The sequence below is a fragment of the Dipteris shenzhenensis genome, chromosome 1, assembly GCF_047967505.1.
Source record: "Dipteris shenzhenensis isolate YYH24624 ecotype China chromosome 1, Dip_SZ_1.0, whole genome shotgun sequence".
NCBI lineage: Eukaryota > Viridiplantae > Streptophyta > Polypodiopsida > Gleicheniales > Dipteridaceae > Dipteris > Dipteris shenzhenensis.
Window position 1 is genome coordinate 42,959,267 of NC_141596.1, and position 17,240 is coordinate 42,976,506.

A 17,240-nucleotide genomic window follows, 5' to 3' on the forward strand; every position below is an offset into this window, starting at 1 on the left:
AGTTCGTTCTCACCTTGACAAGGCCAAGGATGACAGAAACTCCTGTTGCATCTGAGGCAGTAGAAAATCCTGCATTCTGTACAGCAATCAATGAATGCTTTGCTAAACAACAGATCTGAGAAAAACAACAGATTTAAGGGAAAATTGCCCAGTTGCCACTGTGATGAACTCCTTAAATCTGCCAATTGGAGCAAACTAAAACGATGACCCCAGATTAATTGCCCTTACTTGTGAGATCACTATACCTGAAAGATTGTTGCAGCATAGTAAAGAACGCTAGGTTGTCCAGTAAACTGAGATTCCGAGCTAAGTCAGAATCCATGTTACAAGACCTTTTTTGCAATAATAGTTAGCCATGAATACAAAAAAACAAATCTGGCACATGCACACCTGCTGGAATAAAACAAGGCCAAGACCAATTATAAGGGCATTCAAGCTGCTGCCCTTAAAAATGTCTGAGAGGCTTGCTTCATTTTGAACAGATTGCAATGATTGCAAGGTTTCCTCTAGTTGATGCTTTAAAACGTGTTCATCAGCATCATTTCCCCTCAACCTACACATTGCTGCCATAGCACTCTCTCGTGCTGAATCCATTCTATGTTTTCCTTTGCATGCTTGAAGCAGGATCCAGCGAGGTGATGAAGGTAGCCACAACATGCCAATCGCCATAACAACAGCGATAGGTGCACCAACTATATACATGATCCGCCAACCTCCTACTGTATCTACCACCAGATAACCAACAAGATATCCAAGCTGTCGAACAAAAAGATTAAGAGTTGGTAGACAAAAGCAGGCAAAAGATTCTTCATAAACTTGTCTCTTTGTAAGCAAACTTACCAGCATCCCCAAAACTACGAAGGCCTCTTTCATAGAAATCAGTGTCCCACGTATTTCGACAGGACATGTCTCTGCAATGTACATGGGGCCCCCATGCATAGTCTGCCACAAGGAATCTTACATTAAGATCATGAAACCTAGACTGACCTTTACACGTAGCCCTTACAATGGTTTCTCAGGTCACCAGACAACTAACTTCTTGCAATTCCATGCCTTACGCTTAATGTAGATAAATCATCCAACATTTGACATCTGTTGTTTCAGCGTTGCTAATCCTATCAACACACCAGATTCCCAAAATACTAGGAGTCATACTCAGACATTGTGTAGGCAATTAATGGAACTATTTAATTTTAAACAGATGCAGCAGTGCTCCTGTTAGAAATCTGTCATCTCCTGTCTATACATTAGTCACTGGTGAGTGAGGGCTTGTATGTGGGTGTGCCCACCTGAGATAAGTGCAATGTTCTCACTGTATTTGTACAGTTATTGAAGGCTTTTCCAGCAGACATTTCCAGGGACAATGGGTGGATGAAAGGTTGTCTACAAGCCTGGTTAAGGGGCTGGTCAGGACCTGGTAAAGGCCACATCTGGGCCAGGTAAGCAGGGCAGGTTTGGGCCTGTTTGTCCAACCAACCACCAGACCCTTGGATCAAGATTTGAGTTGATGGATCCGACAGGTCCAATTAAACCGACCAGCCTGTCAGGGCCAGTCAAGTCTGGTCAGCCTGATGGACCAGACCAACCAGCAGGGGTTCCCCCTTATAAAAAGGGCACTACCTGTATTCTATCTTTTACAGTGAAGGTTTTCTCAGTAATAAACGTGTAGTTATTCCTGTACATCTCTATTCGCATTCTGCTCTCTCTCTCTCTCTCTCTCACACCTAGTATAATATAGCTTATCTATAATAACTTTGGAAGTGGTTATATGCGCTCCCAAGAGACTCTCGGTCTATAACTGATTTTTTGTGTTTACCTTTTTAGTGAGTGTGCTTTGTCTCATAGTCCCACAAGGGCTTCTGAAGCCGTTAATCTCTTTCTCTCTCTCTCTCTCAACCCACTTGTATTCTGGCCCACAACCCACTTGAAGAAGGGCAGATCCAAACACCCCTTAATGAGGAGCTGAATACCCTCAAGATAGAGAAGAAAAGCTCAAGGAAGAGATGGCTTCCCTACATATGACAATGCAAGTGAAGCATGAGGAGTTTTCCAAGCAAATAGACATAGGAAAGGCTGAAATGGAGTGGAATGAAGTAGTCAATAAGGGTAAAGCAGCTCCAACAAAGAAAGAATTTATTATGATGCCTTAGAAGAAGAGAAGAAAAGAAACAATAAAGCACTAAATGTCCTTGTTAGAGGCCTCTCAGTCGGGGCCACTGCAATGGCAGATGCTGAAGTCTTGATCACTAAGATGGGGGTCATTCTTACCTTCAAGGCAGCTTGGAGAGTGGGAAAGGATGATGCACCAACAAGACCTATGAAAGTGAGATTCCGGACACTAGCAGACAGGTCTACATTCGTGAGCATGAGGGCAGCCTTGAAGGGGACTACAACATACTTAGATGATGATCTCACAACAAGCGCACAGAAGAGAAGGGATGGCCCATGTGTTGGCTGCAAGACAAGAGCGGAGATGGGCTGTATATGAAGATGGTAAGGTCATCATCCGGGAGAGGGCAGAAAGAGGAGGGAGAGATACATATAGTGCATGAAGGTGTCAAGCATTTGATGCCCCTCTCTTGGGATACTTTAATTTCCTTTGCCCCTAGGCACATTTCTTACATTAGGCCCTTAGCCTTAGATCCACCTAGTCTGGTGCTATCATCCCTCACCTAGGACCTTGACATTAATTCCCTCTCGATCATTTACATGAAGCGCAAACAAATATATTACAAACATAGATCCTTAAGGGAAATGTCGACTGATTCTTCCGAGGTCATGCTACCTCGGCTAGAGCGTAACATTCCTTCCCTCTTCAGACATCAGTATCCTCAATACTTGGTGACATTACACTGTAGCATTGTGATAGCAAAGAGAATGTTGTAGACATGAACCATCATCCAGCTACCTAACGCACAACCAACTTTTATGGCGGTGTGCTGCTTCCCCCCAAATACATCATCATATGCGCATGATGTCACTAGAGAGGGTCACAACCCATATGAGACAATTTATGCCAACATCATGGAGTTCTCCAGGCAGGGTCACTCTCTGAAAGATAGAATCAATTTGGAGAGGTGTCGTGGCGAACTCTACTTGTATAATCTGAAGAGGGACCGAGGGCTTACTTCTGATCACCCGAGAATCCATAATCACATGCAATCTCTCAAGCCTCTTCCAGTTTGCCGTCGAGAGGTCACTCCCCAAGAAAGGTGATGCAGAAATGGCTGGTCTCATGAGCGTATAAAAAAGCCATCCCTGCGTATGCGGGTCCTGGAAGTGCACCTAAAAGCACTGTTGCTCTAGTTGAGCTAGAGCTCCCTAGCCGTGTGTGAATTGTGCTTTGGCTGAATGGACCATTCTGAAGACAAGGCTCGAGAAAAGTGCTTCGAATATGTGTAGGACTACACAATCTCTACGGGCTCGCCTTGGTAGGTGAAACTGTGTCGACGAAGCACCACCTGTGAGTGTTGAAAATCATAACCTTGGTCTTCCCAAGGTTGTCTGTCAGGTTCCTCTCCCAACAGAACACCTCTAGGGAGGAGGATACGAGGACTATGTCATCAACATAGAACAATATTTGTACCATCAAGTCAGCAAGCAGTGATCCCTCACCTCCTAAACTATCACAATGAAGGTAGTGATCTCATCTGTATACAGCCCAAAAGTGTCGGTGAGAGGGGGCATCCGTGCTTCACTCCAATCATGCTCTCAACCCAATTTGATAAACCTCTTGTAGCATGTACTCTACCTCTGACTGTCTCGTATAAGCTCATCACCCCCCATATCATTCTGCAGGAATCTGCCTCTCTTGAAGCCTCCTAATCATGCGAGTCCATGGGACAGTGTCAAAGGCCTTCCAAAAGTCCACGTAGACTTTCTGGGATCTCGATCTCGCCTCCTCAATGATGGCCCGTAGAGTGAAGGTGTGATCTAGAGTAGAGTGATGTCTCTTCCACCCGGCCTGCCCTAAATCTTGTTGCTCATGTATCTCTTTGAAGGCAATAATGTGTGGGCAATAATTCCCAGTATCCATGGGATCTCCTAACTTGTGTATCGGGTTGATGGTGGTAGTGCTCCAAGCGGAGGGAAACCTGTGACAAACAGCCTGGTTGAACACTTGCGCAAGGACTAGTGCTCAGCCTCATGATCCTGTGCTCGCCAGTTGTGAAGCTGACGTAGTGCCGTCTGCACATTATAGATGGTGAACAGGGATATCAGCTCTGAGCACTTATCATCAAACCATGGGTTTTGTGGCATCTCCTTGGGTGGGGAGGCGTGTTGTAGAGAGGATCGTGGGGAATGGTCTGATGGCCGCATTCTGGACCAATGAAACAAGTGTCTCCGAAGAGTGAGTGAGGTCTGCATCATCACCAAAGGGAGTCGCCAGCCCCTGAGACAGGTGGCTTATGTATACCGCATGAAGAGAATGATCAAAGTGTACTCCAACCTGGGCGGGGGAAGGGGGATCATGTCCTATAACTGGTAATGCGGTCGAGATACTGAAGGACAAATTTGAGTCGTCAGCGCCAAGTGGGAGGGGGTGATCTATGAAGAAACAGCTTGCAATGAAGAGCCTTTGTGCCATAAAGATGCTTTTGACAGCAAAGAGTCGATGGATGCAATGAGAGCTGAGTTACAATCCATTGCCAAAAATGACACATGGGAATTAGTAGATCTCCCTCCCAGCAAGCATGCCATTGGTGCCCGGTGGGTCTACAAATTAAAAAAGAAATCTGATGGCAGCATAGATCGATACAAAGCCAACAACAAGGCATTGACTTTGAGGAGACATTTGCTCCCACATCCAAGATTACTACCATTAGATGTGTCATTGCCATTGCAGCCCATCACCATTGGCAAGTGCACCAACTTGAAATCAAAACTGCTTTTCTTCATGGGGATCTGCACAAAGAAGTCTATGTCACACAACCTCCTGGCTTTGAGGTTGTTAATTCTGAAAACAAGGTATGCCGGCTTAGAAAAGCCCTTTATGGTCTGAAGCAGGCACCCCGAGCATGGTATGCCAAAATTCATGCACACTTACTATCTCTTGGTTTTCAGAATAGCCCCACAAAACCCACTCTTTATGTCCGTGGGAGTGGATCTGATTTTTTAGTGCTGATTTTATATGTGGATGATATGCTCATCACAGGCCCAGATCCTCAGCATATTGCAGCTTTCAAGGCTGATTTGCAAGAGGTTTTTGAAATGTCAGACATGGGACAGCTCCACTATTATTTGGGCATTCAGTTTGCTCATGTTGAGGGGGGGTATCATGATGTCACAGTCCAAGTATATTGGACAGCTCCTTGATCGTTTTCAGTTCGAGGATTGCAAGCCAATTTCTACTCCAATGGACCTTGGCTTCAAATTCTCAGCTCATGATGGGAGCCCACCATGTGATATCACTCTTTATCACTGGGCTGTTGGATGCCTTATTTATTTATGTCACACCAGACCTGACTTACAGTATGCAGTATCTCAACTCAGCAGATTCATGCACATGCCCAGTTCACAGCATTGGCAGGCAGTGAAGAGAGTCTTCAAATATCTCAGAGGCACTCAGGATTTAGCCCTCTTCTATGGTGATTAGGGTTCACTTACCATGCATGCTTACATAGATAGTGACTAGGTAGGATGTTCTGACACTAGAGTGTCACATACCGGCAATTGTTTTTTGCTTGGCAATTCATGTATCTCTTGGCTTAGCAAGAAGCAACCAGCAATTGCCACATCTAGCTGTGAGGCTGAGTACATGGCAGCTTTCACTGCCACAGTAGAGTGTGTTTCGCTTCGATAGTTACTTACAGATCTTAGTATTCGCCAGACATCCTCCACTATTGTCTACACTGACAGCCAGAGTGCTTTGGCCATTGGACGTAACCCAGTGTTTCATGCGCATACCAAGCATATTGATGTTCACTATCATTATGTTCGGGAGCGGTTGTCAGCAAGAGACATAGAGTTGTCCTATCTTCCCACAGAGGACAACATAGCAGATATGTTTACAAAGGCACTTCCTCATCCCAAGTTCGAAGTCTTCTGACAAGCTTTACACTTGGTTCCCTTTGTTACATGATATGACATCCCTTGTACATTCATAGGTGGCTATATCCTTTTGGATGAACATGTGCAACCATGACCAGAAAATACCAGGTATTCTAAGATGTTTCCAGAATACTTCAGCCCATCCCATGGAGGGGGGTTTGTAGGCCATCTTCTGGTGGTTCTAGTGATGCCCTATAGGCCATGGCATGTGCCTTGTAGGCATAAATATAGGCACTTATAGTTTTAGTGCCTTTTAGGCCACATAGGACACTTAGTCCTATGTGACACCTAGGACACTTAGTCCTAGGTCTAGGTACAAGTACTTTGTACTGTTTCTTTTCTATTACTCAAGATTGACGTGACAGCTAAGACTCTATCGACTCTTTGCACCTTGCTCTCTCTCTATCATCTAACGATCCTACAAACTCTTTGCACCTTGCTCTCTCTCTCTATCATCTAACGATCCTACAACCTGCAAATAGAAACCAAAGATATATGAAATGGCAAAGAATATAGGACGTGCAAGCCGTGCAGCCCAAGAAGGTTATTTTACACAAAAGATCTGCGAAGGAAACTGCTTCAACTCAACTGATAGAAAATCCATTGATAAAAGAATGTGTAATCATGCATACAAACGCACCTTGCCACCTCAAAATCTGCCTCGACTCAATTGCTAATCTTTTTAACGTAGATTGAATTTATAAATTGTCCATATCTCTTCAACCGGTTATCTGTTTTCAATGAAACTTATATCAGAGCGAAGCTCTCTTTAAGGGTCTCCCTCCCATTTATTAGTTTCTTACAATGGGTCCAAGACAAGAAGTTATGAGTCTCTGTGTATGACTACTTATTTTTATGGTAGTTTTTACCCTCTTTCAGTAAACTATCCATATCTCTTCAACCGGTTATTTGTTTTCAACGAAACTTATATCAATACGAAGCTCCTTTAAGGCACATCCCTGTATGTACTTTAATTTATGATCGCAGTTTTTTGGTAAAAGTTATAGACCTCTATGTTTTCTAGCAGTTTGTAGAATGATTTTAAGCCATTTCTAGAGGCTTCTGTGAAGGAGGTGCCATGTTTCCCTGGGATTTATCCATCCAACCAAATCAGCCCCTTCAAGCCCCTAGATATATATCAGTTCATGTCATGTTGAGATGAAAGATCTTCTTCCAACAACGCATCACTCTTCTCTTTGGCGCCAATCGGCTTGGTGAGATAATGGCCTCTGCGGATCCTTTTCTTCTCCCGATGCTAGACTACAACATCACTTGGGATGTCACCATATTCATTCTCCTCTAAGGGAAGCAAGGAGAAAGATATGTTGTGGTTTTTTTCGCATGAAAATATTTTCTTCATCTCTCTTTGCAAGTGATAAGGGTCTCTATTATTAAGATGGGGAAGAGCAAGAAGGTAAGAGGTGCATGAAGTTTCATTACCCCCAACTTCATGTCACACTATCATGCTCCATCATTGTAGTAGGATTCTAAGTTGTAAACGAACTTGTAGGAAATATTTGAATTAACTTATTAGTAATCTGTTTACTTTGTTTTTCTCCGTACTTCAAAAAGACAGATGGAGATATCTAAAGCAACCATCACTTTGATCAAAAGTAACTTTTTAAGATTCTATGCTTAATAAACACAATACAGTCCTTTCACCCCTCAGCCACCACTAGTTGCGAGTACACAAACCGCTATACTCGCCCCAGAAAATTATAAGAGAAGGTTGCTAGCTCATTGCAAACAAGCATTGATAACATAAGGCACCTGCTCACATTTTCATGGTTTAGAGAAAAATCTGATGCAGGATGCATGAAGTCTACCTTTAACGTCTAGAAGTTCTACGAATATACATTGTAAGGGTCTGACTGCACATTAATACAAGATCTTTCGTAATCCAACAACAAGACAAGGACAGGAAGCTGTGTTGATAGAACTGTTCATGCATATATATATATATATATATCTATATATATATATATCTATATATATATATATATCTATATATATGTACAGTTAATGATATCCCATTTGAACAAGCATTACGTGTATTACAGAAGACTTGCCCAAGACACTTACCATACCAATTCCAAAGCCATAAACTAATCTTTCAATAAGCAAGAAAGTGAAGTTAGGTGCTCCAATGTACTGTGAAGAATATCCAATTTGAGAGTGAGGAGATGTATTACAGAGGACTAGGTACTTACCACACCAATTCCGAAACCATAAACTAATCTTCCAATGATCAAGACAGCAAAGTTAGGCGCTCCAGCCATCAATATGGCTCCAAGCATAAAGAAAACTGCAGCAGTAAGCAACTCCCTTCGGCGACCTTCATAATTTTCCCAACAAATTATTTTTTAGACTATTTGCCTCAATTTATATTGAGTAACAACATGACATAAATTTTGATGCTACCAATTTCAAATTGAAACAAATATGCAAAGGACAGGTATCTCTTATTGGATTTGAGGAAAACCTAGAAAATCTGCTACATTGAAGGCCAAGACAGACCCTGCAAGTGCTCCATAAAGTGATCCACTTTTCTGCAAAATAACAAACCTGGCCTTAGAATTAGATTTCTAATCAATCACCTTGTGTATCCTTAAGCATCAGTAAATAGCATGCAGTTCTTTAATCCTGATTCCTAATGCCAACCAAAGACCGATGCATACTTGCAGTAGTTTGGATGTCCGAAAGGCAAACTTACCACAAGCCCAATCTCCACTGACGAAAGGTCATACCAGTCCATTCCACTGAACAAGGAGGACTGCATCACCAGATAAACCATCCATATCCAATGGTAAGTATATATCTTAATGAATCTTGGAACGTACCTGAACTCATCATTAACAAACAGTTTTCTTTTTTTGGGGGGCATATCTGTATCCTTGTGCGAGGTGCTTATATGCAAAAGAATCAAATCAAGAAAGGAAAATTTTAATGTATTTCATCATCCACTTTAGGCTTAGGATAAAACACTCGGTTATCATATCGCAATCATTCAGTTTTAACTGCATTAGAGGACACCAGAGACGATGCGTGAGTACCGTCAACTAGTGCGCCGGAAGGAGCAGGCTTTTGTCCATCGAGACAAGGAGTTGATAAACATTTTGTTTAGCAACAACTCCAACGACTTTTGGCAGAAGTTCCTTCAGCGGCGATCCCCGTCACCCCTCACAGACACATAGAGCTGACACACCTATGCCCGCACGTTGTATGACATCCCCCACCAACCCGCCCCTCACCTCTCCTCGCACTCACCTCATCCTACCTCCTGCACTCTTTTCACCAATGGCAGTGTCAAGTACACATGACTGAAGCTCCATAATGGCCGAGCGAAAGATCATGAGGGACTATGCACCAAGTTTATTGCATCATATGAGCTGTTTAGACACTCTATGAGAGGGTCTCATGCAGAGTCCGAAAAGGGGCTGGATGGACAGAGGAAATCATGAGCACTATTGGGGTCAAACAAGGTTGACCGTTATCACCAACTTTGTTTGGCCTCTACATAGATGAGCCGAGATCTTCATGGAGACACTAAGGGGAGATGGATGCTCTCTCACCGGTTCATCGTCTTCATATTCAAATGACATGGTGCTATTATCTTCTTCTGCAGAGGGCCTCCAAAGACACCTAGATGCGTTAAAGACCTTTAGACATTTTGTGAGTCACATGATTTGAGGGTCAATCTTGAGACAACCAAGGTTATGATCTTCAACACATCCTGAGCAACTATGCATAGAGAGCGGTTCACAATTTAATGGATCATCGGTTGAGATTGTTTCGGCATACACATACTTAGGAGTTTCCTTCTTTGTCCCTATTTTCACCATTAGACCGGTGATCCAAGCCCATTTGAGCAAGGATATGCTTCATTAGCCCGACTGGAGAGACGGTGCTTCCACTCACACTTTCAAAACCCTCGGGAAGGCGACAACAGACCACATCCACAGATAGCCGCCAACACTCTATCTCTGACTTCGTGCCAATTCAACACCCACGACCAGGCCCACCATGATATCCCACACCTTTCTCGGACCTCCACTCACACATATAACTAGACTTTGACATGACAATGATGATGATGATGATGATGATGACGATGATGATGATGATGTTATGACTATGTAGTACTTAGAAATTAGCATGGGTGATGATGCTCATTTAGTAGCTCCACCTTTCAACTTATTGTATCAAGTTTCTCTCACACTCATAAACCTGCAATCTTCCAAAGACTTTAATAAACTTTCTTTTTTTCTTTCCTTCTTACATGGACTCGAACTGCAATCCTGTGACATGTGGCTGCAATCCTGTGACATGTGGTCTTGGAAGGCTTGCCATAGTGCAATTACATTCAAATGATGCCGCAAGTCTCTAAGAGGACTACATGTGATGGAAGAGAGAGCAGTGATGTAGATCCCGTTGTTAATCATGCCTTCCCGAACAACCTGGCCGGTGGCTTTGTCCCAAATATCCAAGGAATCCTCCTCAAACTCTTGTGCCCTTGCCAATCTTGCACACTTCAGTACACTAACAACAAATGGAAACTAAGAGATGGATATCCAAGGAAGTCTTCTCAAACTCTATGCGCTTGCCAATCTCATGCACTAACAACAAATGGAAACTAAGAGATGGAGCATACGGTACCTGGGAGGAATGCTTCCCCATCAAGAATGATCCAAGCTTGATCTAAACTCGAACTGAAATAGTAGATTTTTTGCCAACAAAAATGTGATCCACTACCACCGAAAGCCCTAAAACTGCTCACGCGAAGGAGTCATGTGCCTGGAAGCACCACCGTCGAAAATCCATTCCCGAGGATGGGCTGCTAGAGCGCCTTGACCAATTTTATGTGAAGAATTGGGTGATGCACAAAGGGGGGTTTTTTGGCAAGCATGATGATGTCAAATCACTTCTCGATTGTATTTCACTTAAAGCAGTCCCGAGGTGGACTCCCACCGGATTTCCACTGCTTTACCCCGTGAGGAGCAGGTTCAACAAGCAATACGTGAGATCTGGCAACATCCAAAGCCCCCCCCAGGAGGGTTGATGTGCTAAAATGTGCCTCCCCTTTCACGTATGCAGTAAGAATCTTAAGCAACTTGTAGGCCCCATGACAGGAAAGTAACATGTGATGGTGAGATACTCGGCACGACAGCTTCTCGACAATAGAGAATACACACCGAGAACGATGCGTTTCACAAAGGCTCAGGTCTCTATCATGGCACTTGAGCTAGTAGTGCACAACGTTAATGGGCCTACTTTTGGAGCTCAAGAAATCACTGTAGATATGGTACATGCTATATATCACACATAGGGATACCAACATGTAGGTGAATTTGCCATGGGAGTTAAGAAGTAGCCAAAGGCATCCTGTAAATAATCATGATTTTCCTAATATGGTTTTCAAGAGAGACTCTAATTACAAGAAGTGATGAAGAAAAGCTCATGGCCACTCACGGATAACTGGCGTACCCACGGATATGGGAAGCTGGCAGCTAGGTGCATGTGATGACGACGATGGGACTGAGAAGAATACTGAGAGATGAGCACACTCTACGGAGTCTTTATAACAAAGGTAGGGGTGGCATGGCTGCTAGATTGAGAGATATTGCATCAATTTTGGGCACTGGCTTCCGAGCGTTGTTGTGGGCTTGTGTGCACACATCCAAGAAGAGAGTTGGTGCTGTGTTGAAACTTGAGGCATATGGTTTCCTATCCTTACGCTAAGTATGGCACTGAGATTCCTGAGTTTGTTGGGTAGCTAATCCAGCTAGTAGGCCTGCTAATCTAAGCCTAAACCATTAGTTAGACTACCTTAGAAGATAGCAGCTACGTAGAACAGCAAGTAATCAAGAGAATACAAGTGCACAATCACCAAGAGAGTACCTGGAAATCATGCAGGAATCCATGGCTTCTGATGGGCTGCACACTAACAGGCTACGTATGCCATTAACAAAAGTGACTAGTTACTAGTTGTTCGCTATTGTGGTAGTCTTTAAGAAGAATGGAAAGATTCGTGTCTTTATAGACTACAAGAAGCTTAATGCATAGATCATCTTCGATCCATTCCCTATACCTTTTACAAATTGAATCATGGACAAAGGAGAGCTATACTTCTTTATGGATGGACTATAGAAAATAATATCAAATATCAATAGGTAAAATGATAGCACAAGACAACATCCGTGAGAGGGAGCAAATCCACATGTTGAGTCATGAATTTGGGCTAAAAATTTATGGAAACCCTCGGTAAATATCTTAGCAATCTTATGGCTGTCTCTTTATTGATTGCAATAGATATCACATTCAAAAAAATAATGTTCATACTTGTCTTTGTCTATCCTCCCAATGATAGAATGGAGGACTAGGACTTCATTAATGCACGTGGAAGTAATCTAATGTTGTTAGGTGACATTAACATGGTTGAAGGCAAACGTGATAGATGGATGGGATTTAGCATTTTTCCTTAGAGGTGGGGAGCTTTCTCAACTTGCACATATTAAATCGGCAAGGCTAAAAAAGGAGAGGTAAGAAGGGCTGATTCAATAAGAGAAGGATGACACATCATGAAGAGATTTGGCCCTTGCTCTGACCCTTTAAGTTTCAAATTATCACTATAATGTTTTTGCTATGACATGAAAGATTTTGCAGCAAACATTCCCAAATGTGGCTACAAGTTAGCCATAGCCAACATTCCCTATGGCTTCAAGCTAAAGGGAAAGGTCAAATGATATTGCTCTAGGACATAACTAGATTGTTGCCATGCTATTGGCATTCAAATCTCATAACATAGCTCCAATAGGGAGCTTTATTCTTTCTCAGTCCTCTACCCAGCAACATCAATGGAAAAAGATCTCATGGACTGGCTACATCGACAAGTGCGTAATAGTTCCCTGATAGGAGATTTTGTCGTATGTTGTAAGCCCTTGTCCAAGGACAGTCAGGCACAAGCTACGTAAGTCAGTCTCTCAACCTTAGATCAAGTCGGAAGATCAGTCCTTGTTCACTAGTACCTACTGGAGAACCATAGGGTAGTGTTTCTGTCTTAGATTTAGGGATAGGTTTAGGTCCAGCCTAGGATAGGAGCCCTTCTGGGCCCCCTCAGGGCTGGAACAAGTGAAGAGAATGGCAAGGGAAGGGCTGCCTTTATAGGCTACCCTGCACCCCTCCCTAGGCTGCCATTTATGGGGCCAACCAACCAGCCCCAAAAGCCCTATAAATAGGGGGCCTCCACGCCCTCTTTCTCATTCAGTTCTCCCAGCACTTCAGCCTCCTACAGCTCCTCAGCCCCCTCTAAACAGCCTGACACTCACCCCCAGTGGCCCTCTAACCAGCCTCAGCCTTTGGCATCAGTTCAGCCCTCTGGGAAGGTGTTCACGCAGCGCATCAGATGGAGAGTCGGAACAGCGCACGGAGTAGGGTTTGGGATCTGTTTCAGCAGCTTTTTTCAGTTATCTCTTACAGTTTTACACAGCTCATTCTCAGCTCTTTATTTCAGTTCTCTCTCAGCTCTCATAGGATCTGTCACTCCTAGCTTTCACTCCCTCACTCACGCAGTAACCCTGCATTCCAGTGGACAGCACAAGCCTCTTCCTTGCCTTGCAGAAGCATCCTACATCATCGGTGTGGACAGCATCAAGGTCTCGGTATTGGTCGGCGTTGCCTCTTAGGTCTTTGGGTCTGCTATACGTGTGCACAGTGAGCTCTTCAGAAGTGCGTTCTGTGCTTTCTCGAAGAGTGTTCTTTGTATTTCTCAGTTCTCCAAGTGTAAAGCAAATTCTCCCCTGATTGGAGAAGGGGGCCCTAAATGGGTACAAGGACCCAATCGGTTGTCGACTCTACTCTCTCTCTCTACCCTCATCTCCTTTCTCTCTCTATGGTAAACAACGCTAATTCCTCGCTAAAGGTTTAAAGAAGGTCTTGCTGTGAATTACACGATCAGATTACCGTTGCATGTTACACTAGGTTATTGCTGAATTCGATAATATGGTGAATTCCAATTGGTCTCACAAATAAATAGTTGATCTTAGGAGACAAGAAAGATCATATGAGATAAGGCTATAAAGGTATCTTGCTATACTTGCTCTTCATTTCTCTTGTCTAGCCACAAGCTGAATCCTGGTTCAAGGTTAATCCAAATTCTTCAAGTTAGATACTACGCAAGTTTATATATCCAAGATATGGGTTAATGCTTAAGTGATAGAGGTCCTAGCACTAATACGTGGCACAATAGAATAGGGGTTTCAAATAAAAGATATGAAGGAGTCCACTGCTCAACGATAGAGGCTGAATATTGTGTCTTCGTGGGTATTAAAATGTGCTGCCTAATCCATGGACACATGAGTCCACTTACTCTTTGGAATGGGAAAAGGTTGCATATTTGTAGACATCTTTCCATAGCCCTTTCCATACGAAACTCTGCTTAACCCTTTCATAGGTTTTGAACACCACAAGCGAAATCCTCCCTTGTGCCATAATAAGCCATTATACAATTTGGATTTCCGGTGGCTACCCTAGTTGCCATTTTTGGAAAGGTCACCTCCCCATCTGTAAGCCCCCAAATGAGGAAAGCATGGGGGAGGGAGACCTAGGGCAAGGTATGCCCAGAGAAAGGGGACAGCCACTGTACAGATCAGTATGGGCTGCTGCAGGGCAGTATACGGAAGGTGTGCACGGTGCGCCAGGGTCCGGACAAGGGCTGAACAGAAGCGGAACATTAGCAGCATGGAGTCGCACTGTTGCAGCAGGTATTGGGCAGGTCTATGGCCTGCAAGCAGGGCTGGCAGGTGGCGGGGTAAGCAGTCCAAAGGGGCTGGGCCCTGCATGTAACAAAGGACCAGCAAAGGGCCCTAATTAGGGCTGGATAGGCAGCCAACCAGCCAACCAACTCGTCGGTTGGTTAGGGCTGCTACAGACCAGCCAGTCGGCCCAATTAGGGCTGGCTGGTCGGTTGGTTCTGGAGGGCCTTGTGCCCTATATAAGGAGGGCCTTTGTGCCCTCATAACTCATTCTCTGGAGCAGCCAACCACCAGCAGATTGAAGCAGCAGGACCTTCCTTGGGCCTACATCCAGCAGGTGAAGGAGGCACATAGAAGCTGCAGACAAAGCTGAGAAAGGGCTGCCTACCTAGGCTGATCTATAGGTAGTAAGGGAGAGAGAACCATTCTGGACGGAAAGTCTACAAACGCTCAAGGTGGAGCACGCGGGCTCGACTCTGGAGATAATTGGCAGATAGGAAAAGGACCTTGTGGTAAGATCAAAGGACCACACCATTGGTGGGACTCTGGATCTCTCTCTTTTGTATTGTGTCCATAGCTTTGGACGGAAATATATTATTTTGGTGGTTTCTCTATCTGGCTAGTTCATTGTCTATTGGCAAGTCTGCACATCTATTTTAGGCACATAAGTTAAGAAGTTTGTGATTCCACACCCCACACCACACTGTGTGAGCTCCTGGGCATTACTATCAGTCTTCCGCTGTGCGTACCCTCTGTTGGGTGATTTAAAACATGGTATCAGAGCACAAGTAGGAGGCCGACTGGAGGATTGTGCCCTTGCGAGAAGGAGGGTGACTTAGGTTCAGTCAGGTGCGTTCAGAGTTCTGGTCTACTAAAAATTGAGTTTGGTTGACTTTGCTGTGTGGTATAACAGCAGATATGTCGACCTCTACAGCCCCTGCTCTCCCTTCCTCCTCCCCCAGTTTTCTCTCATTCACTATCCCTAACTTCGGAGAGCCTGGGAAACTAGACGGGACCAACTACCCGATCTGGAAAGTGAAGATCCGGAGTCATTTATGTTACAAAAAGAGAGAGTGAGAGAGCAGGAAGCAAGAGAGCTGAACGTAGTGCTTCCAATAGAAGAAGTGACTAATACAAGAACTGGGATGGGTTTTGTCTAAGTGACAAAACCTTATCCTTCACTAATCGTTGTTAGTGAACTAACTCTGGTTAGGGGGAAAAACCTCTAAATGAGAAAAAAGTGCCCCTAATCTACTTATTACATTACATTGGTCACTGCTGAATTATAATAATAATTCTAACACCCCCCTGCAATGCCAATGTCATGTACAAGGAAATGATCAATCACCAAAAGGAGATAAGTTCAGGGCACTGCAAAATGCCTCAAACTTTTCACGTGGAAGTGCTTTGGTGAAGATGTCTGCAACATTGTCATGTATTGACACATAGATCATACTGATCTCTCCTGCATGCAACTTCTCTCTGACATAGTGATAGTGAACCTCAATGTGCTTCGTGCGAGCATGAAACACAGGATTCTTTGCCAGCCCAAGTCTGACATATCAAATGTAGCTTTCAATTGGGCCTTGAAATCTGCAATTACTTCCTCATTTGATCCGGTGAGCAGCATGTCATCTACATAAATCTACATAAAGAATGATGACCAGAATATCCCCCCCATCCTTCTTGATGGGGAGGGTGCTCTCAGTTGGACTATTGTGCAGCCCCTTGCTGGTCAGAAAGGCATCAATTTTGGCATACCATGCACGTGGGGCTTGTTTCAGCCCATACAAAGCTTTATTCAACTTGCATACCTGAAGTGCATTTCCTGAAATTTCAAAGCCAGGAGGTTGTTTGACATAAACCTCTTCCTACAAGTCTCCATTAAGGAAAGCTGTTTTAATGTCCAACTGATGAACATTCCATTCAAAATTTGCAGCCATGGCTATAACTGACCTGATGGTGGTCATCCTGGATGTAGGAGCAAAAGTCTCCTCATAATCTATGCCTTTTTTCTGAGCATAAACCTTTTGCAACCAGCCTTGCCTTGTACCGATCAACAGACCCATCTGACTTTCTTTTGACTTTGAAAACCCACCATGTACCTATGGCATTTTTACCTGGTGGCGAATCCACAACATCCCAAGTTTTTATGAATGGACTGCAACTCATCGTGCATGGCATTCATCCAATGCACATTATCTTTTGCTTCTTCAAATGTCTCAGGCTCCCCCTCATCAAGAAGAGTACCTGCATAAGCTAATTCAACTGAATGAGCTCCCTCCATGTGCCTTACTGCACTAGGAGTTCTGCCAAGCAATGGAGCTTCAAGCCTACTCTCCCTGAGAGTCTGAAGCGAACAATGCCGGACTATTTTGGCTGCGTGTATCTCTTGAATTTCTTGCCTGACAACTTCATCCACACCCTGAGGTTGTACCA

The 17,240-nt window shown here is 43.9% G+C and overlaps 1 protein-coding gene across 1 annotated transcript in view; it reads right to left on the reverse strand.

Moving 5' to 3' along the window:
* Positions 1-17,240, reverse strand: part of LOC147905883 (D-xylose-proton symporter-like 3, chloroplastic) — a 62,093-nt gene that overhangs the window by 20,019 nt on the left and 24,834 nt on the right. Inside the window, exons 4-10 of the mRNA XM_087382148.1 lie at positions 8,765-8,824; positions 8,534-8,600; positions 8,262-8,386; positions 841-942; positions 391-756; positions 246-293; positions 14-76 (exon numbers count right to left, since the gene is read on the reverse strand). Of these exons, the coding sequence (XP_087238274.1) occupies positions 14-76; positions 246-293; positions 391-756; positions 841-942; positions 8,262-8,386; positions 8,534-8,600; positions 8,765-8,824 (831 nt within the window). The remainder of the gene's footprint in view (positions 1-13; positions 77-245; positions 294-390; positions 757-840; positions 943-8,261; positions 8,387-8,533; positions 8,601-8,764; positions 8,825-17,240) is intronic.